General features: G+C 45.2%; 1 protein-coding gene across 1 annotated transcript in view; it reads right to left on the reverse strand.

Moving 5' to 3' along the window:
- The window catches only part of FSHR (follicle stimulating hormone receptor), a 489,167-nt gene that overhangs the window by 13,947 nt on the left and 449,089 nt on the right, over window positions 1–26,131 (reverse strand). Inside the window, exon 11 of the mRNA XM_077282458.1 lies at window positions 274–462. Coding sequence (XP_077138573.1) covers window positions 292–462 — 171 coding nt within the window. The 3' untranslated portion in view covers window positions 274–291. The remainder of the gene's footprint in view (window positions 1–273; window positions 463–26,131) is intronic.

The raw sequence follows: 26,131 nt of genomic DNA on the forward strand, positions 1-26,131 counted from the left end.
ATATAGAAAAAAATCGCAGGCTGAGATGCAGGTGAAAGTGCAAGATGATAATGGAGGAGGAAGCACCTCCAAAAAGATGACAGAGAAATGCCAAGATGATACCTGCATGTGCATAAAATGCATCACATGAAGAAGGCGTGCTGAAATGGGGGCAAGGGTGTAAAAATGCCCCACTATGAGTCTGGGAACCGACCCCACGCGTATCGCTGTGTCAAGCTCAGCTCCATCAGGGGAAGTCATATAGTCATAAGTTTAGAGAAAGGCATCACATACCTGGTTGATCCCCTATGATTAGCTATTGGGGTCCTGGGTTCCAATCTGCAAGGAGTTTGTATGTTCTCCCCATGTTTGCTTGGGTTTCCTCTGGGTTCTCCGATTTCCTCCCACACTCCAAACACATACTGATAGGGAATTTAGATTGTGAGCCCCAATGGGGACAGTGATGATAATGTCTGTAACGTGCTGTGGAATATAATAAACAAAGCATAATACATAAAAACAATAATTGTGTGGAGCATCTTTACAATTACTCACTTTCTAGAGGAACTGCATTATTAGCAAACTACTTGGTGGGGAATTGTTCTAAGGGTCTTGGAAAGGTTGTTAAGGAGGGGAAATGGGATAGAGGGGGCCAAGTCCCCTTCACTTCAATGACTACTGGGTGGGAAGTACCTTTGCAAGACTCTCTTCTCCAGTGTTAACAAATAAGGTGGTAGGGAATTGTTCTAATTGTATTGGAAAATATGTAGATGAGAAAACAGAAGTTGGGGGGCCTGGCCTGGTTGATCGCACATCAATGGCTATTGGGTGGCAGCTGCAGGAATTCTTTTTAACCAGTGAAATTGCAGTGTTAGCAACAAAAAAATGGGGACTTACTTGGTCATGGGGTTATATGAAGGGTACATAGGGGAGCCAGCTTGATTGGATAAATACTTTTCTTATTTTGTGATGAGACTCTGTATAGGACTCCCCTCTTCAGTAAAATTACATTTAGGTCTTGAAATATTTGGACAGTTACAGAATCTTCTTGATTTGGGCTCTGCAGGCCACTATTTTGATTTAAAGGGAACCTGTCAGCAGGATTATGCTGGGTAAGCTACAGACAGTGTCAGGCCGGTGCCATCTTACTGAATAAAATGATACCAGTGGTGATGAAATCCGTCTTGTGGTTGTTGTTTAATCTTTATTTGTAGTTTAAGTTAATGAGATTCTCGTGCTCTGGGGCAGCCTGTGGCGGGGTCTTCATGTGGTGCTCTGCTTACATATTCATCTGTATGGCTTATGACAATAAGATATGCAGTATGTAAAATAGGGGCAGGTCACTGATGGATCAGTGACCTGTCATAAGCCATACAGATGAATATGTAATTCTTGTGATTTAATATTAGGACCATGTAGTCTGCAGTTATTGTATCTCCTACAAAGGTATATCTTTATGATCTATGTGGCCCTCGTTCATATATTCATCTGTTTGTTGAAAGTGCACCCATGCTTTTCTATTTAGATATGTATATACCCTATTATCTCTCCTCCTGTAGGGGGAAGGCATGGTTTTCTATGGTGATTTACTTTAGTATATAGGCGTTTTTGATTCCCCGGCTCCGTGCGCCCTTGGTATTTTACACGACTGTGCAGTGTCTCTGTATGCCATGCTGCGCCATTACCCTACCTGGTTGCTACCGTTTTATTAATAAAGGTTTTTTGATATTTTGCTATCTCTTGAACTCTGTTGGTCGTTTTTTGGGTCTTTTTGACCCACTCCTCCTTTCTATTTTTAAGGCAGATTGAACCCTCTTTATTTGCGCTACTGAAGTCTTCTCTTTCTGGTATACTTAGATATTAGATACTGAAGCACCTACTTCCTGGAGAGTGTTCTTCACTTGGGTGTTTGTTGTGAAAGGGTTTTTCTTCAACAACCACTTTTGTCTTCAGTGGACATTCAGATCTTTTTGAGTTCCCAAACTCATCAGTGCGCTCTTTTTTTCAGAATGTACAAAACTGTTGATTTTGCCACTTCTAACATTTCTGCTCTCTCTCTGATGGATTTCTTTTTTTCTGACTATTTATGGTCTCTTTCTTTTCCATTGAGTGCTCCTTTGGCTGCATGTTGTGTGTTCACAGCAACAGCTTCCAAATGTAAGGGTACTGTCACACAGTACCATTTTGATCGCTACGACGGTACGATTCGTGACGTTCTAGCGATATCGTTACGATATCGCAGTGTCTGACACGCAGCAGCGATCAGGGATCCTGCTGAGAATCGTACGTCGTAGCAGATCGTTTGGAACTTTTTTTCGTCGCTTGATCACCCGCTGACATCGCTGGATCGTTGTGTGTGACAGCGATCCAGCGATGTGTTCGCTTGTAACCAGGGTAAACATCGGGTAACTAAGCGCAGGGCCGCGCTTAGTAACCCGATGTTTACCGTGGTTACCAGCGTAAACGTAAAAAAACCAAACAGTACATACTTACATTCTGGTGTCTGTCCTCCGGCGTCTCAGCTTCTCTGCACTGTGAGCGCCGGCCAGCCAGAAAGCGAGCACAGCGGTGACGTCTGACGTCACCGCTGTGCTTTCCGGCCGCTGTGCTTACACAGTGCAGAGAAGCTGAGACGCCGGGGGACAGACACCGGAATGTAAGTATGTACTGTTTGTTTTTTTTACGTTTACGCTGGTAACCAGGGTAAACATCGGGTTACTAAGCGCGGCCCTGCGCTTAGTAACCCGATGTTTACCCTGGTTACCCGGGGACTTCGGCATCGCTCCAGCGCCGTGATTGCAACGTGTGACCGCAGTCTACGACGCTGGAGCAATAATCATACGATCGCTGCGACGTCACGGATCGTGCCGTCGTAGCGATCAAAATGGCACTGTGTGACAGTACCCTAAATTGCAGTTTCAGGCATTTTATCTGCTTAATTGATGATGGACTGACAAGGGAATAGCCCATGCAGCCTATTAAAAACTTTTTGAGATAATTGGCCAATTACTTTTGTTATCTTTAAAAAAAAAGTCAGCTACATATTAAAGATCTGGTATTCCTAAACCATAATTCCAATTAAGATGTGAATACCTCAAATTAAAGCTGAGAGTCTGCACTTTAAGCCCATATTAATTATATAAGTGTATATGTACTGGAAAACAGCCAAAATGCCAAAATGTGTGTCTCTGTCCAAATATTTCTGTACTTAACTACAGATTGAAAACAGAGAGTGTGGGGATAGGAAAGAGTGTGGGAGAGTGGGAAAATCCTGCCCCTATTTTCTACCGATGTAGCATTGATTAAAAGAATGCAGATAACACAGCACTGGGATATCATGCACCTGACATCCTCCATGCTGCTGTGGCAGGCTCTCATGACATCTTCTGTGCTGCTTTGGCTGGCTAGCATGACATCTTTTGTGCTGCTGCAGCTGGCTCTCCTGACATCTTCTTTGCTGCTGTGGCTGGCTCTCCTGACATAATCTATGCTGCTGTGTCTGGCTTTCTTGACATACTCAGTGCTGCAGTGGTTGGCTCTCCTGAAATCCTCTGTGTTGCTGTTGCTGGGTCTCTGGAGGGAACTATGTGCATATAATTGGTTGATGTACATGAGCGAGAGTGAAAGAGAGACAGAAAGAGAGAGAAATAGAGAGAGAGCACTCACAAAGAGTTCAACTGACACTGGAGTACCTGCGCTCCCATAAAGGGAATTCCTGGCTTCAGTGTGACGCACAGCTCAGATTCGAATGAGCTTATTTAAGACAACAAGGCAGACAACAAACAGAGCAGATATCAAAGATAAAACAGCTCGGTGTGACTCATATAGGACCAGTGGCAGTACAGGAAACTCAACTTCTAGTAGGGAAATGGTTAATAGCAACAATGTAACAGAGAAGTAACTGCAATCTGTATTCATATCTGACTTAATGATGGGACCCAAAGAGTGGTCATAAATAGCTGCACATCTAGTTGGAAGAATGGCTCAAGTGGGGAACCACAAGGCTCTGTCCTGGGCTCTGTGTTGTTCAAAATCTTTATCAGTGATTTAGATAAATGAATTGAGGGTAAACTGATTAAATTTGCTGAGGACACAAAGTTAGGAGGGATAGCTTATACTGGGAAGAGAGAGAGGATTAAAAAAGATCTAAACAATATTGGGACTGTGGTGTTGTGAACTCTGTTTTTGGGCTCCCTCTTGTGGTCACAAGTGGTACTGTGTGAGTGTTGTCTTTGGGCTCCCTCTGGTGGCTCTTTTGTCATTCTGCAGGTCTGAGGTTGGATCAGCTGTCTCATTATCTGTTAGCTGGTTCCTATTTAGTTCACTTGGACTCTCAGTGGTTGCCTGCTGTCGTTGTATTCAGTGCTATTCTGATTGCTCCTGTCTACATCCGTTATCAGTCTCTCCAAGAGAAGGTAAGTTTTGTTTGCTTATTTTTGCTCATCTGTGTTCAAGATGTGTCCTAGTATATGATGTGTTTGGTCCAGCTTGCTAATATGTGATTTCCCTGCTTGCTGGTGCTCTGGGGTGCTTTTTGCACCTCCCCTCTTGGTGCAGGATTCTTTTTTGTGGCCAAGAAGGATGGTTCTCTGAGACTTTGTGTAGATTATCGTCTTATAAATAAAATCACGGTCAAATTTCAGTATCCTTTGCCATTATTATCTGATCTGTTTGCTCGGATTAAGGGGTCCAGTTGGTTCACCAAGGTAGATCTTCGTGATGCGTATAACCTTGTGCGTATTAAGCAGGGGGATGAATGGAAAACAGCATTTAATACGCCCGAAGGCCATTTTGAGTACTTGGTGATGCCTTTTGGACTCTCTAATGCTCCTTCTGTGTTCCAGTCCTTCATGCATGACATCTTCCGAGAATATCTGGATAAATTTATGATTGTGTATCTGGATGACATTTTGGTCTTTTCTGAGGACTGGGAGTCCCATGTGAAGCAGGTCAGGATGGTATTTCAGGTCCTGCGTGCTAATGCCTTATTTGTGAAGGGCTCAAAATGTCTCTTCGGAGTACAGAAGGTTTCCTTTTTGGGTTTTATTTTTCCTCCTTCTACTATTGAGATGGACCCAGTCAAGGTCCAGGCTATTCATGACTGGACTCAGCCTACATCTGTTAAGAGTCTTCAGAAGTTCTTGGGTTTTGCTAATTTTTACCGTCGCTTCATTGCTAATTTTTCTGGCGTGGTTAAACCCTTGACGGATTTGACCAAGAAGGGTTCTGATGTGACTAATTGGTCTCCTGCGGCCGTGGAAGCCTTTCGGGAGCTGAAGCGCCGGTTTTCTTCGGCTCCAGTTTTGTGTCAGCCTGATGTCTCTCTTCCTTTTCAGGTCGAGGTTGATGCTTCTGAGATTGGAGCAGGGGCTGTTTAGTCGCAGAGAAGTTCTGATTGCTCTGTGATGAAGCCTTGTGCTTTCTTTTCAAGAAAGTTTTCGCCTGCCGAGCGGAATTATGATGTTGGTAATCGGGAGTTGTTGGCTATGAAGTGGGCATTTGAGGAGTGGCGACATTGGCTCGAGGGAGCTAAGCATCGTGTGGTGGTCTTGACTGATCACAAAAATCTGATTTATCTCGAGTCTGCCAAGCGGCTGAATCCTAGACAGGCTCGTTGGTCGTTGTTTTTCTCCCGTTTCGATTTTGTGGTCTCGTACCTGCCTGGTTCGAAGAACGTGAAGGCTGATGCTCTTTCTAGGAGTTTTGTGCCTGACTCTCCGGGAGTTTCAGAGCCGGCTGGTATCCTCAGAGAGGGAGTGATATTGTCTGCCATTTCCCCAGATTTGCGACGAGTGCTGCAGAAATTTCAGGCGGATAGACCTGACCGTTGCCCACCAGAGAGACTGTTTGTCCCAGATAGATGGACCAGCAGAGTTATTTCCGAGGTTCATTCTTCGGTGTTGGCAGGCCATCCTGGGATTTTTGGTACCATGGATTTGGTGGCTAGGTCCTTCTGGTGGCCTTCCTTGTCGCGGGATGTGCGTTCCTTTGTGCAGTCCTGTGGGATTTGTGCTCGGGCTAAGCCTTGCTGTTCTCGTGCCAGCGGTTTGCTTTTGCCTTTGCCTGTCCCGAAGAGGCCTTGGACGCACATTTCCATGGATTTTATTTCGGATCTTCCAGTCTCTCAGAGAATGTCTGTCATCTGGGTGGTGTGTGATCGTTTTTCCAAAATGGTCCATTTGGTGCCCTTGCCTAAGTTGCCTTCCTCCTCCGATTTGGTTCCTCTATTTTTTCAGAATGTGGTTCGCTTGCACGGCAAAATATTGTGTCTGACAGAGGATCCCAGTTTGTGTCCAGATTTTGGCGGATCTTTTGTGCTAAGATGGGCATTGATTTGTCTTTTTCGTCGGCCTTCCATCCTCAGACGAATGGCCAAACCGAGCGAACTAATCAGACCTTGGAAACTTATTTAAGATGCTTTGTTTCTGCTGATCAGGATGATTGGGTGACTTTTTTGCCGTTGGCCGAGTTTGCCCTTAATAATCGGGCTAGTTCTGCTACTTTGGTTTCGCCTTTTTTCTGCAATTCTGGTTTTCATCCTCGTTTTTCCTCGGGTCAGGTTGAGCCTTCTGACTGTCCTGGGGTGGATTCTGTGGTGGATAGGTTGCAGCAAATTTGGAACCATGTGGTGGACAATTTGAAGTTGTCACAGGAGAAGGCTCAGCTCTTTGCCAACCGCCGTCGCGGTGTGGGTCCCCGACTTCGTGTTGGGGATTTGGTATGGCTGTCTTCTCGGTATGTTCCTATGAAGGTTTCCTCTCCTAAGTTCAAGCCTCGCTTCATCGGTCCTTATAAGATTTTGGAAATCCTTAACCCGGTGTCATTTCGTTTGGACCTCCCAGCGTCGTTTGCCATTCATAACGTGTTCCATAGGTCTTTGTTGCGGAGGTATGTGGTGCCTGTGGTTCCTTCTGTTGAGCCCCCTGCCCCGGTGCTGGTTGAGGGCGAATTGGAGTACGTGGTGGAGAAGATCTTGGATTCTCATATTTCGAGACGGAGGCTTCAGTATTTGGTTAAGTGGAAGGGCTATGGTCAGGAGGATAATTCCTGGGTTGTTCATGCGGCCGATTTGGTTCATGCCTTCCATGTGGCTCATCCTGATCACCCTGGGGGTTTTGATGAGGGTTCGGTGACCCCTCCTCAAGGGGGGGGTACTGTTGTGAACTCTGTTTTTGGGCTCCCTCTTGTGGTCACAAGTGGTACTGTGTGAGTGTTGTCTTTGGGCTCCCTCTGGTGGCTCTTTTGTTTATTCTGCAGGTCTGAGGTTGGATCAGCTGTCTCGTTATCTGTTAGCTGGTTCCTATTTAGTTCACTTGGACTCTCAGTGGTTGCCTGCTGTCGTTGTATTCAGTGCTATTCTGATTGCTCCTGTCTACATCCGTTATCAGTCTCTCCAAGAGAAGGTAAGTTTTGTTTGCTTATTTTTGCTCATCTGTGTTCAAGATGTGTCCTAGTATATGATGTGTTTGGTCCAGCTTGCTAATATGTGATTTCCCTGCTTGCTGGTGCTCTGGGGTGCTGAGTTGCTCCCCCCACATCGTTAGTTGGTGTGGGGGTTCTCGCATTCTCTGCGTGGATATTTTTGCATAGGGTTTTTTACTGACCGCACAGATCCCTTGCTATTTTCTGCTATCTAGCGTTAGCGGGCCTCATTTGCTTAACCTGTTTCATCTCTGCGTTTGTCTTTTCCTCTTAACTCACCGTTATTATTTGTGGGGGGCTTCTATATCTTTGGGGTATTTCTCTGAGGCAAGTGAGGTCTTTACCTTCTCTTTAGGGGTAGTCAGTTTCTCAGGCCGTGAAGAGACTTCTAGGATTTCAGGAAACGTTCCACAGCTACCTTTAGTGTGTTTGGTTAGAATCAGGTTTGCGGTCAGTCCAGTTACCACATCCCCAGAGCTTGTCCTATTATCTCTGACTTAGCTGGTTAGATTTGTGATCCTAAGCCACTGGGATCATAACACTGTGGGCAGGAAGTAACAGAATGGTTTTTAACAGGGAGAAATGTGCATGAAAAATGAAAAAAATTATGCAAAATGGGAGGAATAGGACTAAGCAACAGCACACGGGAAAAAGACGTGGGTTTACTAATAGATCACACACTGAACATGAGTTAACAGTGTGATGCAGCAGCAAAAAAGGCAAACAGTTCTGGGTTGGAATAAAAAAAGAAGCATACAGTCTAGATCATGTATAGTAATTATCCCCCTCTACTTCTCTTTGGTCAGACTTCATCTGGACAACTGTGTCCAGTTCTGGGCACAACATTTTAAAATGGACAAGCACAAACTGGAGCAAGCTCAGAGAAGAACAACAAGAATGGTGAACTGCCTTCAAACAATGAGGATTTGGGAATGTTTAGCTTGTAAAAGAGAAGACTGAGTGAAGACTTAGTTAATAGCTGTCTATAAATATCTCAAGCATAATCACACTGTAGAGGGATCAGCTTTATTCTCATTTGCACAAGGAAAGACAAGAAGCAATGGGATGAAACTGAATGGGAGGAGGTGCAGATTAGAAATTAGAAAAAAATTTTTGACAGTGTGGGTGATCAATGAGTGGAACAGGCTGCTACGAGAGGTGGTAAGTAATCCTTCAATGGAAGTATTCAAACAGGCTGTCTGGGATGACTTAGTGAATCCTGCATTGAGCAGTAGGTTGGACCAGATGACCCAGGAGGTCCCTTCCAACTCTACCATGCTATGATTCTGGTATTTTTCAGCAGGGCAATAGTCAATAGCAGCAATGTACTGTTTGTAAACTGGAAATTCAATATATGTGTTATCTTTAATGCAGAAATCTGGTGTCAATTAAACAGGACTGTAAAAAGTTGCAAAGAGTTGGTAACTTGTGTGCTGTTGAGAGATAGATGTGAACAACAAACAAACAGCAGGAATGAGCTTGGAAACAATGCTGGTTTGTAGCATGGAAGTCAGGAGTAGAAGATTAAATGATGGACTCCAGGTTAAAACTGAGCAGAAGCAAACTTGTAAAATACTTTTGTAGCAGATGAACACTTTGCTGATTAATTCTCTTATTTCTACCTAAATTGACTATAAAAGACCTAGGGTGATGGTTTTAAAGGAGTTTACTTGGCTCCTTGTAATACCTGTCATGGACTAATGTACAGGATGGCAGGCATAGGAGAAGGGAGCAGTGGCCAGCACTGCAGTTGGAACAGGTGTGTGACAAATAGCAATACATGTGGTTTAAATGTACTTTCTTGGCCTTATTGAAAATATTTTATTCCCCTTCTTTCTATGGTATCACATAACTACTTTGGTTCTTATTTTCAGTTTAACTTAAAGTTAACAGCTTTTTCACAGGCCTACGCAATTTTCTTATCAACACAAGGCATGTAGTTGTTGCCAATGAAGTTAATTTGTAACATTTGGGCAGTCTATACAGGTCTCAGCCTTTCTTATAGTCTTCGTAATTAGTGAAATATCACATAAAAAGCGATATACTGTGCATGATGTTCCCATAGTAATCATCTCCAAGGCAGAAGAAGCGTAGCTTAAGAAGCTTGCAGAAAGAAAAAGAAAACACATACAAACATGAAAATCCTCAAAGCTATGATTCACAAGTGTCAAACTTAGAAGTCTTAATTGCTGTTGTGAAAGTAAGAGGCCAAGCTTTAACCTTTCAAAATCCATGCAACTAATGCAAAAGAAGAGGAAAATATAGGACAGCAATAGCAATAAAATAGGTTAATCTAATTATATCTTTTAATTTAAAAGTATTAGAATTACACATTACTGTTAGTTGATGTCAATATATAAATAATGAAGTAAAAAATGCTGCAAGGATAAATTCAGTAAGTGCAAAAAAAATGTTATCAATGACATTTTTCCTATAGATACTGTACATTCTACAGTACATTGTTAGATTGAGTTGGACAAAGCACATCAGGTGGGCTGCACTGCTGGAGTAATCTACTATTTGATTTTCTCTTTTGATAAAGACGCCCGCATGGTGTTGAAACGTTAATAAAACTATCTATTAACATTGTCATCATTGTTGAAGAATTGGATTACTCAGGAAGCGTAGACCACCTAACGTGTTTTATCCTACTGGATCCAGTATTTCCTGGAGAATCTATCCACCAGCCACTGGGCAGCAGCAGCTGTTTTTTCTTCATGCCAACATGAGAGTTGTGCCTGTCACAACTCTACCAGGTGAGTGTTAACCATGCACTTACCCTCCATAGAGTATCACCCTATTGTGCAATCTTTTATCCACATCTAGATTTCTTCATTCTACATTGTTACTCACCTCTACCCTTCAGCTGGATTTCTTTGCTCTCCACTCCAAAGCCAAAGTCTTGCAGGTATACGGTGATAGCTGACCTATTGTGCAGGACTTTTCTTGGTCTAGGCAGTAACTGTTTCACTTTGAACCACTGCATTGGGCTCCTGGAGGTCAGAGCATTCGGTTGCCAAAAAATGTTACTGCTATTTCTTGACGATATCAATGGTCTTTGACGTCTAGACCTCACCTGGTTTTAAGCTGCAAACCTTCTTGACTTCTGTCTGCTAGCTAATAATTTATAAGCCAAGCTCCTGATCTCCACCTTGTCTAGCCCTCCTGACTAGGGTTGAGCGAAACGGGTCGTTCATTTTCAAAAGTCGCCGACTTTTGGCAAAGTCGACGTCTCATGAAACCGAGCCGATCCCAGCGTTGCATCGGCCATGCAGTACGCGACTTTCGCGCCAAAGTCGCGTTTCAATGACGCGAAAAGCGCCATTTCTCAGCCAATGAAGGTGAACGCAGAGTGTGGGCAGGGTGATGACATAGTGCCTGGTCCCCACCATCTTAGAGAAGGGCATTGCAGTGATTGGCTTGCTGTCTGCGGCGTCACAGGGGCTATAAAGGGGCATTCCCGCCGACCGCCATCTCACTGCTGCTGATCTGAGCTTAGGGAGAGGTTGCTGCCGCTTCGTCACAAGCAGGGAGAGCGTTAGGCAGGGTCCATAAACCACCAAACCGCTTGTGCTGTAGCGATTTCCACTGTCCAACACCACCTTCGGTGTGCAGGGACAGTGGAAGCTACATTTTTTTATTTTTTCTCTCAGCGCTGTAGCTCATTGGGCTGCCCTAGAAGGCTCCCTGATAGCTGTATTGCTGTGTGTACGCCACTGTGGAAACCAACTGCTTTTTTCAAAGCACATATCCTCTTGTTCCTTCCTTTCTGCACAGCTATCTTTTTTGTTTGTCCACACTTTTTATTTAATTTGTGCATCAGTCCACTCCTTATTGCTGCCTGCCATACCTGGCTGAGTTTACTGCAGGGAGATAGTAATTGTAGGACAGTCCCTGTTTTTTTTGTCTTTTTTGTTGGAGATTAAGATTGGCATTTCTGCTAGAGTGCCATCCGTGTGTGTGCCATCTCTCACTGAGTGGGCCATAGAAAGCCTATTTATTTTTTTCCATGATTTGGGTTCTAAAATCTACCTGAAAAAAAAACACTACATCAATCAGTGGTAGAAAAATATTGGCCTCAGTCAGGGCTTGTGTGCCACTCCAGACTCCTGTGTGTGCCATCTCTCACTCAGTGGGCCATAGAAAGCCTTTTTTTATTATTATTATTATTATTTGGTTTCTAAAGTCTCCCTGAAAAAAAAAAAAAATTAAAAAAACAGTGGGAGATTAATATTGCCCTTTCAGCTTGTGTGCCAGTCTTGACTCCTGGGTGTGCCACCTCTCTATCTCAAATTGTGGGCCATAGAAAGCCTATTTATTTTTTTGCTTGATTTGGGTTCTAAAATCTACCTTTAAAAAAATCACTACATCAATCAGTGGGAGAAAAATATTGGCCTCAGTCAGGGCTTGTGTGCCACTCCTGACTCCTGTCTGTGCCATCTCTCACTCAGTGGGCCATAGAAAGCCTATTTATTTTTTTGCTTGATTTGGGTTCTAAAATCTACCAGAAAAAAAAATAAAACATCAATCAGTGGGAGATTAATATTGGCCTCAGGACTTGTGTGCCACTCCTGACTCCTGTGTGTGCTATCTCTCACTCAGTGGGCCATAGAAAGCCTATTTATTTTTTTGCTTGATTTGAGTTCTAAAATCTACCTGAAAAAAAAAAAAAACATCAATCAGTGGGAGATTAATATTGGCCTCAGGGCTTGTGTGCCACTCCTGACTCCTGTGTGTGCCATCTCTCACTCAGTGGGCCATAGAAAGCCTGTTTATTTTTTTGCTTGATTTGGGTTCTAAAATCTACCAGAAAAAAAAATAAAACATCAATCAGTGGGAGATTAATATTGGCCTCAGGGCTTGTGTGCCACTCCTGACTCCTGTGTGTGCTATCTCTCACTCAGTGGGCCATAGAAAGCCTATTTATTTTTTTGCTTGATTTGGGTTCTAAAATCTACCAGAAAAAAAAATAAAACATCAATCAGTGGGAGATTAATATTGGCCTCAGGGCTTGTGTGCCACTCCTGACTCCTGTGTGTGCCATCTCTCACTCAGTGGGCCCTAGAAAGTCTTTTTATTTTTTTAGTATTTGGTTTCTAAATTGTCCCTGAAAGAAATCATTTGATCTTATTTGGTTTCTAAAGTCTCCCTGAGAAAAAAAAAAAAAAAAAAAGGTGTGAGATTAATATTGACATTTGTGCTTGAGTGACAGTCCTGCGTGTGTGGCATCTCTGTGATTTGGTGCCACAGAAAACAGTGTGTGTAACATTGTGCCTGATTTTCCTTGTGGTCTCAACAACCTGTTAAGGGATATTGAAATCATACTGAAGTTATAGCTCACCGTGTAAGTTGTTTGACAGCAACAAATAAAGTTACTTTGGTTACGTTTTTAAAACAATGAGGAAGTCTGGTGCAAGAGGTCGTGGCCGTGGGCGTTCATTGTCAGCTGGTAATGATGGTAGTGGTAGTGGAGCATCAGGTGGGCGTGGGGATAAAAATATTCCACCTAAGTCTGGAGCTGTGGAGCCAGTTTCGTCGTCTGGCTACACAAGGCCTCGAAAGCTCTCTTTTCTGGGAGTAGGAAAACCGCTTTTAAAGCCGGAGCAGCAACAGCAAGTTTTGGCTTACATTGCAGACTCAGCCTCTAGCTCTTTTGCCTCCTCTTCTGAAACTGGTAAATGTAAAAGCAGCGCGTCGCTTGTGGATGTTCACGGTCAGGGACAAGTCGCTTCCTTGTCCTCTTCAGCAAAAACAACAACAAGAGAGAAGGATGCAGCAGGCGACACAACGGGTTACTCCATGGAGCTCTTTACACATACCGTCCCTGGCTTAGAAAGTGAAAAACTTAACAGGCCATGCCCATTACAAGTAGATTCTGACATGGAGTGCACTGATGCACAGCCACAGCCAGAGTACTATGCTGCTCCTTTGACTCAGACCACAACATTGCCCTCTCAGGGTACTGATCCGCAATCAGACCCTGATGAGACTATGTTGCCCCGCCACGAACGCTATACCACCGACCGACACGGTGACACAGATGAAGTTGCACACGAGCTCGAAGAGGAGGTAATAGATGACCCAGTTGTTGACCCCGATTGGCAGCCATTGGGGGAACAGAGTGCAGGCGGCAGTAGTTCAAAAGCGGAGGTGGAGGAGGGGCCGCAGCAGGCATCAACATCGCAACAGGTTCCATCTGCCGGGCCCGTATCTGGCCCAAAACGTGTGTCAAATCCAAAACCTGTTGGAGGACAGCGTGGCCATCCGGTTAAAGCTCAGTCTGCAATCCCTGAAAAGGGATCCAATGCTAGGAAGAGTGCAGTCTGGCATTTTTTTAAACAACATCCAATTGATCAGCGCAAAGTCATCTGTCAAAAATGTTCAACTAGCTTAAGCAGAGGTCAGAATCTGAAAAGTCTCAATACTAGTTGCATGCATAGACACTTAACCACCATGCATTTTCAAGCCTGGACTAACTACCAAACGTCCCTTAAGGTTGTAGCACCCTCGGCCAATGAAGCTAGTCAGCAACGCAACATCCCTTCCGTCACTGTAAGGCCACCATTTTCCGCACCACCGGCAGTATCTGTGCAGGTTTCTTTGCCAGCCAAAAGCAGTCAGGGTCAGGGAATCACCAGTTTTGTAGGAGGAAATATTGCATCTAGGGCACCGGCGGAAACAATACCGTCTCCAACCGTCTCTCAGTCTGCCATGTCCACCGGCACACCCGCAAGTTCCATGTTCTCCATCTCTCCAGTTCAGCTCACACTACATGAGACTCTGGTTAGGAAAAGGAAGTACTTATCCTCGCATCCGCATACACAGGGTTTTAACGCCCACATAGCTAGACTAATCTCGTTAGAGATGATGCCCTACCGGTTAGTTGAAAGCGAAGCTTTCAAAGCCCTGATGGAGTACGCTGAACCACGATACGAGCTACCCAGTCGACACTTTTTTTCAAGAAAAGCCATCCCAGCCCTGCACCAGCATGTTAAACAGCGCATCGTCCATGCACCCAGGCAATCTGTGAGTACAAAGGTGCACCTGACTACAGATGCATGGACCAGTAGGCATGTCCAGGGACATTATGTGTCCATCACGGCACACTGGGTGAATGTGGTAGATGCAGGGTCCACAGGGGACATCAATTTCGGGACAGTTGTGCCTAGCCCACGGTCTAGGAAACAGTTGGCTGTAGGCGTTCGCACCCCCTCCTCCTCCTCGTCCTCCTGCAGAAGCTACAGCTCTTCCACAGACCGCAGTCGGCCAACCACTCCATCGGCAGATGACACTGTTGCACACCAGTTGTCCCATTATGGGCCAGCTACTGGCAAGCGTCAGCAGGCTGTATTGGCTATGAAGTATTTGGGCGACAACAGACACACCGCGGAAGTTCTGTCCGAGTTCTTGCAACAAGAAACGCAGTCGTGGCTGGGCACAGTAGATCTTGAGGCAGGCAAGGTAGTGAGTGATAACGGAAGGAATTTCATGGCTGCCATCTCCCTTTCCCAACTGAAACACATTCCTTGCCTGGCTCACACCTTAAACCTGGTGGTGCAGTGCTTATTGAAAACTTATCCTGGGTTCTCCGACCTGCTCCTCAAAGTGCGTGGACTTTGCTCACATATCCGACGTTCGCCTGTACACTCCAGCCGTATGCAGACCTATCAGCGGTCTTTGAACCTTCCCCAGCATCACCTAATCATAGACGTTGCAACAAGGTGGAACTCAACACTGCACATGCTTCAGAGACTGTGCCAACAGAGGCGGGCTGTTATGTTTTTGTGGGAGGATACACATACACGGGCAGGCAGTAGGATGGCAGACATGGAGTTGTCAGGTGTGCAGTGGTCCAAGATACAAGACATGTGTCAAGTCCTTCAGTGTTTTGAGGAATGCACACAGCTGGTTAGTGCAGACAACGCCGTAATAAGCATGAGCATCCCCCTAATGCGTCTGCTGATGCAAAGTTTGACGCACATAAAGGATCAGGCGTCTGCACCAGAGGAAGAGGAAAGCCTTGATGACAGTCAGCCATTGTCTGGTCAGGGCAGTGTACAGGACGAGGTAGCGGGCGAAGAGGAGGTGGAGGACGAGGAGGATGATGGGGATGAGTATATTTTTAATGCGGAAGCTTTCCCGGGGGCACTGGAAATTGGTTGCGTGGCAAGGCCGGGTTCTGGTTTTTTGAGGGACACAAGTGACGTAGATTTGCCTGAAACTGCCCCTCAACCAATCACAACCGGAGATTTGACAACTGGAACTTTGGCCCACATGGCGGATTATGCCTTATGTATCCTAAAAAGGGACACACGCATTACGAAAATGATGAACGATGACGATTACTGGTTGGCCTGCCTCCTTGATCCACGCTATAAAGGCAAATTGCAAAATATAATGCCACATGAGAACTTGGAACTAATATTAGCAACCAAACAATCAACTCTTGTTGACCGTTTGCTTCAGGCATTCCCAGCACACAGCGCACGTGATCGTTCTCACACGAGCTCCAGGGGGCAGCAGACTAGGAGTGTTAGGGGTGCACACATCAGAAGTGGCGTTGGACAGAGGGGTTTTCTGACCAGGTTGTGGAGTGATTTTGCTATGACCGCAGACAGGACAGGTACTGCTGCATCAATTGAAAGTGACAGGAGACAACATTTGTCCAGTATGGTTACTAACTATTTTTCATCCCTTATCGATGTTCTCCCTCAACCGTCATTCCCATTTGATTACTGGGCATCAAAATTAGACACCTGGCCAGAATTGGCAGAATATGCATTGCAGGAGCTTGCTTGCCCGGCAGCAAGTGTCCTATCAGAAAGAGTATTCAGTGCTGCAGGTTCAATATTAACCGAAAAAAGGACTCGTCTGGCTACCCAAAATGTTGACGATCTAACATTCATTAAAATGAACCACAACTGGATTTCAAAATCTTTTGCCCCACCTTGCCCGGCCGACACCTAGCTTTCCTATGAAAAGCTCTTGCCTGTGAATTACTTTTCTAATGTCTAATTTGCTGCAGCTGATTGTACAGCATACGACATGTTTACACCTCCATAAATGGCCAAACTCACCACACGGGGCCGTGGTATCGCGACTTGGCGCAAGCACCCGTGAGACTGCTGTTTGTCTGAAGAGGTGGGTGTGCTTGCTTTTGGTTGACGGCATTGCTACTGGGTCCCTCATAGTACAATGTAGTGTCTCTGGCGGTGGTGGTGCGCACCCAACGTCAGACACACCATTGTAACATGAGGGGCCCTGGGGCGGTACCGCCGGCCACAAGAGAGTTCCCCCCTCCCCCAGCTCAAACTGTGCTCTACCACGTGCAAAATTATGTCGCACAGCTCCACCAATGTTTAGTCTATTCGCTGACAATACAGTCTGGCACTGACAATACAAATTTGTAGACATCTATGATGCTACTTAAAGTAGTCTGTGTCAGTGTCCTATATTGGCACCATTAAATAGTTACTGCCAAATTACTATGTCAGAAACTCAGCAGATGAGCCCACCCCTGTACCTAAGTATGCCACCTTTTTTTTTTTTTGGGGTTGTTTTGCGAGACATTAACATCTATTTATATTTTGGGAGTACTGGGACAGACACTCCTTGCAATACTCCTCCACTGACCACAATGCTGCCTGTTGTGATCCGCTTTTTGGCTCCCCTGGTGGTGGCTGGTGGTACTGGAGACATGTGTGTGCTTTTCTGCCTCAGCTCACCTGCTTCCATCAGTTTTGGGAGTTCCCTATTTAGCCTTGCTCTCCAGTCACTTCCTTGCCGGTCATCATTGTAACCTGAGTCTTTCAGTTGCATGTTCCTGCTACTAGTCTGCTGATCAGCTAAGTGGACTCTTGTCCTTATTGTTTTGTTTTTCTTGTCCAGTTTACAGTTTTGTCTTTTCCTGTTACTGGAAGCTCTTGTGGACTGAAATTGCCACTCCTGTGTCATGAGTTGACACAGGAGTCTTAAAGTAATTTCAGGATGGGTTTTTGAAAGGGTTTTTCAGCTGACCGTGAAGTCCTCTTTTGTATCCTTCCTCTATCTAGTAAGTGGACCTCGCTTTGCTAAATCTACCTTCATACTGTGTATGTCTTTTCCTCTGAACTCACCGTCAATATACGTGGGGGCTACTATCATCTTTGGGGATTTCTCTAGAGGTAAGCCAGGTCTGTTCCTTCCTCTTCCAGGCGTAGTTAGTTCTCCGGCTGGCGCATGGCATCTAGGCAGCCGTAGGAATGCTTCCTGGCTACTGTTAGTTGTGTGGTAGATTTAGGTCACGGTCAGCTTGAGTTTCCATCACCCGAGAGCTAGTCTGTTATTTTTGTGTTTCTGATGTTCCCATGCCATTGGGGAATCATGACAGTATGACCGGCCAACAAAGTGTTAATTGTTTGGGCTGAAGCTGGAGAAAAAGAAGTGTTGAAGGAAATTTTTTTTTTTTTTTTCTTTCCCTCAGAGTTTTGCTGCCTAGCCCTTAATTGCTGTCTAGCTGCTTCTTACCTCCTCTTAACCCTTGAATGGCTCTGACCTTAGCTGTTTAACATGGATGTCCAGAGTTTGGCTGCAGGTTTAAATAATCTTGCTACGAAGGTTCAGAATTTACAAGATTATGTTATACGTACTCCTATTTCTGAACCTAAGATTCCTACACCAGAGGTATTTTCCAGAGATAGATCTCGGTTTCTGAATTTCAAATGTAATTGTAAATTATTCCTTTCTCTCAGACCTCATTCCTCTGGAGATCCTGTTCAGCAGGTTAAGATTGTGATTTCTTTGCTGCGAGGTGACCCTCAAAATTGGGCATTTTCATTGACACCAGGGGATCCTGCGTTGCTCAATGTGGATGCGTTTTTTTCTGGCTTTAGGGTTGCTGTATGAGGAACCTAATTTGGAGATTCAAGCTGAAAAAGCTTTAATAGCCCTGTCTCAAGGGCAAGATGAAGCTGAGATATACTGCCAAAAATTTCGTAAATGGTCTGTGCTTACTCAGTGGAATGAGTGTGCCCTAGCGGCAAATTTCAGAGAGGGCCTTTCTGATGCCGTTAAGGATGTCATGGTGGGGTTTCCTACGCCCACAGGTCTGAATGAGTCCATGACAATGGCGATTCAGATTGATCGGCATTTGCGGGAGCGCAAACCCGTGCACCATTTGGCGGTATCTTCTGAAGGGACGCCAGAGAAAATGCAATGTGACAGAATTCTGTCAAGAAGCGAGCGGCAGAATTATAGGCGCAAAAATGGCTTGTGCTTCTACTGTGGTGATTCCGCGCATGTTATATCAGCATGCTCTAAACGTACTAGGAAGGTTGACAAGTCTGTTTCTATTGGCACTTTACAGTCTAAATTTCTTCTGTCTGTAACTCTGATTTGTTCATTATCAGTTATTACCGTGGATGCCTATGTGGACTCTGGCGCCGCTCTGAGTCTCATGGATTGGTCCTTCGCCAGGCGCTGTGGGTTTGATTTGGAGCCTCTGGAAGTCCCTATACCTCTGAAGGGTATTGATTCTACACCTCTGGCTTGTAATAGACCACAGTTCTGGACGCAAGTGACTATGCGTATGACTCCAGACCATCAGGAGATGATTCGCTTCCTCGTGTTGTATAATTTACATGATGTTTTAGTGCTTGGATTACCATGGTTACAATCTCATAACCCAGTACTGGACTGGAAAACTATGTCTGTGTTAAGCTGGGGATGTCGGGGGGCTCATGGGGACATACCTTTGGTTCCTATCTCGTCATCTATTCCCTCTGAGATTCCTGCATTTTTGTCGGATTTTGGGGATATTTTTGAAGAGCCTAAAATTGGTTCTCTCCCTCCCCACAGAGAGTGTGATTGCGCCATAGATCTGATTCCAGGCAGTAAATTTCCAAAGGGTCGTTTGTTTAACCTATCTGTACCTGAGCATGCTGCCATGCGAGAATATGTTAAGGAGTCCCTGGAAAAGGGACATATTCGTCCTTCTTCATCACCTTTAGGAGCTGGGTTTTTCTTTGTCTCTAAAAAGGATGGCTCGCTGAGGCCTTGTATTGATTATCGACTCCTGAATAAAATTACTGTCAAATATCAGTATCCGTTGCCGCTGCTTACTGATTTGTTTGCTCGCATAAGGGGGGCTAAGTGGTTCTCCAAGATTGATCTCCGTGGGGCGTATAATTTGGTGCGAATTAAGCAAGGGGATGAGTGGAAAACCGCATTTAATACGCCTGAGGGCCACTGTGAGTATTTAGTAATGCCTTTCGGCCTTTCTAATGCGCCTTCAGTTTTTCAGTCCTTTATGCATGATATTTTCCGTGAATATCTGGATAAATTTATGATTGTGTATTTGGACGATATTTTTATTTTTTCTGAGGACTGGGAGTCTCATGTTCAGCAGGTCAGGAGGGTTTTTCAGGTCTTGCGGGAGAATTCTCTGTGTGTAAAGGGTTCTAAGTGTGTTTTTGGGGTTCAAAAGATTTCCTTTTTGGGGTACATTTTTTCCCCTTCTTCTGTTGAGATGGACCCTGTCAAGGTTCGGGCTATTTGTGACTGGACGCAGCCTACTTCTCTAAAGGGTCTTCAGAAGTTCTTGGGCTTTGCTAATTTTTATCGTCGATTTATAACAGGTTTTTCTGGTGTTGCTAAGCCTCTTACGGATTTGACTAAGAAGGGTGCTGATGTTGCCAATTGGTCCTCTGCCGCTGTGGAGGCCTTTCGGGAACTTAAGCGCCGCTTTTCGTCTGCCCCTGTGTTGCGCCAGCCCGATGTCTCTCTCCCCTTTCAGGTTGAGGTCGATGCTTCCGAGATCGGAGCGGGGGCGGTTTTGTCGCAGAAAAGTTCCGATTGCTCAGTGATGAGACCTTGTGCGTTCTTTTCTCGAAAATTTTCTGCCGCCGAAAGAAATTATGATGTCGGTAATCGGGAGCTTTTGGCCATGAAGTGGGCATTTGAGGAGTGGCGTCATTGGCTTGAGGGTGCTAGACATCAGGTGGTGGTTTTGACTGATCACAAGAATCTGATTTATCTTGAGTCTGCCAGGCGCCTGAATCCTAGACAGGCGCGCTGGTCGTTGTTTTTCTCTCGGTTTAATTTTGTGGTCTCATATCTACCAGGTTCTAAGAATGTGAAGGCGGATGCCCTTTCTAGGAGTTTTGAGCCTGATTCCCCTGGTGATTCGGAACCTACAGGTATCCTTAAGGATGGGGTGATATTATCCGCTATTTCCCCAGATCTGCGACGTGCTTTGCAAGAGTTTCAGGCGGATAGACCTGATCGCTGTCCACCTGGTAGACTGTTTGTTCCTGATGATTGGACCAGTAGAGTCATCTCGGAGGTTCATTCTTCTACGCTGGCGGGTCATCATGGAATTTTTGGTACCAGGGATTTGGTGGCTAGATCCTTCTGGTGGCCATCTCTGTCTCGTGATGTGCGTGTTTTTGTGCAGTCTTGTGATGTGTGTGCTCGGGCCAAGCCTTGTTGTTCTAGGGCTAGCGGGTTGTTGTTGCCCTTGCCTATTCCGAAGAGGCCTTGGACGCACATCTCGATGGACTTTATTTCTGATCTTCCTGTCTCTCAGAGGATGTCTGTTATCTGGGTGGTGTGTGACCGTTTTTCTAAGATGGTTCATTTGGTGCCATTGCCGAAGTTGCCTTCCTCGTCTGAGTTGGTTCCTTTGTTTTTTCAAAATGTGGTTCGCTTGCATGGTATTCCTGAAAATATCGTTTCTGATAGGGGTACCCAGTTCGTTTCTAGATTTTGGCGGGCATTCTGTGCCAGGTTGGGCATTGATTTGTCTTTTTCGTCTGCCTTCCATCCTCAGACTAATGGCCAGACGGAGCGAACTAATCAAACTTTGGAGACGTATTTGAGGTGTTTTGTGTCTGCGGATCAGGATGATTGGGTTGCCTTTTTGCCGTTGGCGGAGTTTGCTCTTAATAATCGGGCCAGTTCTGCCACTTTGGTTTCCCCTTTCTTTTGCAATTCGGGGATTCATCCCCGTTTTTCTTCTGGTCAGGTGGAGTCTTCGGATTGTCCTGGAGTAGATGCTGTGGTGGATCGGTTGTATCGGATTTGGGAACAAGTGGTGGACAATTTGAATTTGTCCCAGGAGAGGACTCAGCGGTTTGCTAACCGCCAGCGTCGGGTTGGTCCTCGCCTTCGTGTTGGGGACTTGGTGTGGTTGTCTTCCCGTTTTGTCCCAATGAGGGTTTCTTCTCCTAAATTTAAGCCTCGGTTCATCGGTCCCTATAGGATTTTGGAGATTATTAACCCTGTTTCCTTTCGTTTGGACCTTCCGGCATCTTTCGCTATCCATAATGTGTTCCATCGGTCGTTGTTGCGGAGATACGAGGTGCCGGTGGTTCCTTCTGCTGGGCCTCCTGCTCCTGTGCTGGTTGAGGGTGAATTGGAGTACGTTATAGAGAAGATCTTGGACTCCCGTATTTCCAGGCGGAGACTCCAGTACCTGGTTAAATGGAAGGGCTATGGTCAGGAAGATAATTCTTGGGTAACTGCCTCTGATGTTCATGCCTCGGATTTGGTTCGTGCCTTTCATAGGGCTCATCCAGGTCGCCCTGGCGGTTCTTGTGAGGGTTCGGTGCCCCCTCCTTAAGGGGGGGGTACTGTTGTGATCCGCTTTTTGGCTCCCCTGGTGGTGGCTGGTGGTACTGGAGACTTGTGTGTGCTTTTCTGCCTCAGCTCACCTGCTTCCATCAGTTTTGGGAGTTCCCTATTTAGCCTTGCTCTCCAGTCACTTCCTTGCCGGTCATCATTGTAACCTGAGTCTTTCAGTTGCATGTTCCTGCTACTAGTCTGCTGATCAGCTAAGTGGACTCTTGTCCTTATTGTTTTGTTTTTCTTGTCCAGTTTACAGTTTTGTCTTTTCCTGTTACTGGAAGCTCTTGTGGACTGAAATTGCCACTCCTGTGTCATGAGTTGACACAGGAGTCTTAAAGTAATTTCAGGATGGGTTTTTGAAAGGGTTTTTCAGCTGACCGTGAAGTCCTCTTTTGTATCCTTCCTCTATCTAGTAAGTGGACCTCGCTTTGCTAAATCTACCTTCATACTGTGTATGTCTTTTCCTCTGAACTCACCGTCAATATACGTGGGGGCTACTATCATCTTTGGGGATTTCTCTAGAGGTAAGCCAGGTCTGTTCCTTCCTCTTCCAGGCGTAGTTAGTTCTCCGGCTGGCGCATGGCATCTAGGCAGCCGTAGGAATGCTTCCTGGCTACTGTTAGTTGTGTGGTAGATTTAGGTCACGGTCAGCTTGAGTTTCCATCACCCGAGAGCTAGTCTGTTATTTTTGTGTTTCTGATGTTCCCATGCCATTGGGGAATCATGACAGCTGCCTGCCTGTGTATCCATGTAACTGATGTAAAACTGCCTTGAGCCTATGTTTTGTTATTTTAGGCCTTTGATAGCCTGTCTGCGGTCCCTACTTGCAATACTCCTCCTCCGCTGACCACCAAGCTGCCTGTGTATCCATGTAAACTATTTTAAACTGCCTTGAGCCTATGTTTTGTTATTTTAGGCCTTTGATAGCCTGTCTGCAGTCCCTACTTTAAATACTCCTCCACTGACCACCAAGCTGCCTGTGTATCCATGTAACTGATGTAAAACTGCCATGAGCCTATGGTTTGTTATTTTAGGCCTTTGATAGCCTGTCTGCGGTCCCTACTTTAAATACTCCTCCACTGACCACCAAGCTGCCTGTGTATCCATGTAACCGATGTAAAACTGCCATGAGCCTATTGTTTGCTATTTTAGGCCTTTGATAGCCTGTCTGCGGTCCCTACTTTAAATACTCCTCCATTGACAACAATGCTGCCTGTGTATCCATGTAACCGATGTAAAACTGCCATGAGCCTATTGTTTGCTATTTTAGGCCTTTGATAGCCTGTCTGCGGTCCCTACTTTAAATACTCCTCCATTGACAACAATGCTGCCTGTGTATCCATGTAACTTATTTTAAACTGCCTTGAGCCTATGTTTTGTTATTTTAGGCCTTTGATAGCCTGTCTGCGGTCCCTACTTGCAATACTCCTCCTCCGCTGACCACCAAGCTGCCTGTGTATCCATGTAAACTATTTTAAACTGCCTTGAGCCTATGTTTTGTTATTTTAGGCCTTTGATAGCCTGTCTGCAGTCCCTACTTTAAATACTCCTCCACTGACCACCAAGCTGCCTGTGTATCCATGTAACTGATGTAAAACTGCCATGAGCCTATGGTTTGTTATTTTAGGCCTTTGATAGCCTGTCTGCGGTCCCTACTTTAAATACTCCTCCACTGACCACCAAGCTGCCTGTGTATCCATGTAACCGATGTAAAACTGCCATGAGCCTATTGTTTGCTATTTTAGGCCTTTGATAGCCTGTCTGCGGTCCCTACTTTAAATACTCCTCCATTGACAACAATGCTGCCTGTGTATCCATGTAACCGATGTAAAACTGCCATGAGCCTATTGTTTGCTATTTTAGGCCTTTGATAGCCTGTCTGCGGTCCCTACTTTAAATACTCCTCCATTGACAACAATGCTGCCTGTGTATCCATGTAACTTATTTTAAACTGCCTTGAGCCTATGTTTTGTTATTTTAGGCCTTTGATAGCCTGTCTGCGGTCCCTACTTTAAATACTCCTCCATTGACAACAATGCTGCCTGTGTATCCATGTAACCTATTTTAAACTGCCTTGAGCCTATGTTTTGTTATTTTAGGCCTTTGATAGCCTGTCTGCGGTCCCTACTTTAAATACTCCTCCACTGACCACCAAGCTGCCTGTGTATCCATGTAACCGATGTAAAACTGCCATGAGCCTATTGTTTGCTATTTTAGGCCTTTGATAGCCTGTCTGCGGTCCCTACTTTAAATACTCCTCCATTGACAACAATGCTGCCTGTGTATCCATGTAACCGATGTAAAACTGCCATGAGCCTATTGTTTGCTATTTTAGGCCTTTGATAGCCTGTCTGCGGTCCCTACTTTAAATACTCCTCCATTGACAACAATGCTGCCTGTGTATCCATGTAACCGATGTAAAACTGCCATGAGCCTATTGTTTGCTATTTTAGGCCTTTGATAGCCTGTCTGCGGTCCCTACTTTAAATACTCCTCCATTGACAACAATGCTGCCTGTGTATCCATGTAACCTATTTTAAACTGCCTTGAGCCTATGTTTTGTTATTTTAGGCCTTTGATAGCCTGTCTCCGGTCCCTACTTTAAATACTCCTCCACTGACCACCAAGCTGCCTGTGTATCCATGTAACCGATGTAAAACTGCCATAAGCCTATTTTTAGGTATTTTAGGCCTAGGAAGCCTGTCTGCAGTCCCTAATTCAAGTTGTCCTCAAATGAATAAAGCTGATCTTCTACCTTCTGCCTCTCATTAACTGCTGTTTTTTTAAAAAAAAATGGTGTTTAGGGCCTACTAACGGTTTCTGCCCCTCCCTGGTGTTGCCCTCAACTGAATACAGCTGAGCTTCAACCTTCTGCCTCTCATTAACTGGTGTTTTTTTTAAATACAAAATGGTGTTTAGGGCCTACTAACGGTTTCTGCCGCTCCCTGGTGTTGTCCTCAACTGAATAAAGCTGAGCTTCCACCTTCTGGCTCTGATTAACTGCTGTTTTTTTAAAACTTTGGTTCTGGCCTACTAACAGTGTCTGCCCCTGCCTGGTGTTGTCCTCAACTGAATAAAGCTGAGCTTCCACCTTCTGGCTCTGATTAACTGCTGTTTTTTTAAAACTTTGGTTCCGGCCTACTAACGGTGTCTGCCCCTGCCTGGTGTTGTCCTCAACTGAATAAAGCTGAGCTTCCACCTTCTGGCTCTGATTAACTGCTGTTTTTTAAAAAATTGGCTGTTCCGGCCTACTAACGGTGTCTGCCCCTGCCTGGTGTTGTCCTCAACTGAATAAAGCTGAGCTTCCACCTTCTGGCTCTGATTAACTGCTGTTTTTTTTTAAATTGGCTGTTCCGGCCTACTAACGGTGTCTGCCCCTGCCTGGTGTTGTCCTCAACTGAATAAAGCTGAGCTTCCACCTTCTGGCTCTGATTAACTGCTGTTTTTTTAAAAATTGGCTGTTCCGGCCTACTAACGGTGTCTGCCCCTGCCTGGTGTTGTCCTCAACTGAATAAAGCTGAGCTTCCACCTTCTGGCTCTGATTAACTGCTGTTTTTTTTAAACTTTGGTTCCGGCCTACTAACGGTGTGTGCCTCTGCCTGGTGTTGTCCTCAACTGAATAAAGCTGAGCTTCCACCTTCTGGCTCTGATTAACTGCTGTTTTTTTAAAAATTGGCTGTTCCGGCCTACTAACGGTGTCTGCCCCTGCCTGGTGTTGTCCTCAACTGAATAAAGCTGAGCTTCCACCTTCTGGCTCTGATTAACTGCTGTTTTTTTTAAACTTTGGTTCCGGCCTACTAACGGTGTGTGCCTCTGCCTGGTGTTGTCCTCAACTGAATAAAGCTGAGCTTCCACCTTCTGGCTCTGATTAACTGCTGTTTTTTTAAAAATTGGCTGTTCCGGCCTACTAACGGTGTCTGCCCCTGCCTGGTGTTGTCCTCAACTGAACAAAGCTGAGCTTCCACATTCTGGCTTTCGGCCTATACTATCAGATATTAAACTGCATTTGGCCTACTAGTGTGGTTAGGCCCTTGAAACAGTGTCTGCTGCTCTTGGGTTTGCTACTCCACTGAACAAAGCAATGCCGCCTGTTTAGTCCTGTTACCAATTTTGAACTGCATTTAGC

Source organism: Ranitomeya variabilis, chromosome 2, assembly GCF_051348905.1.
Source record: "Ranitomeya variabilis isolate aRanVar5 chromosome 2, aRanVar5.hap1, whole genome shotgun sequence".
Lineage (NCBI taxonomy): Eukaryota > Metazoa > Chordata > Amphibia > Anura > Dendrobatidae > Ranitomeya > Ranitomeya variabilis.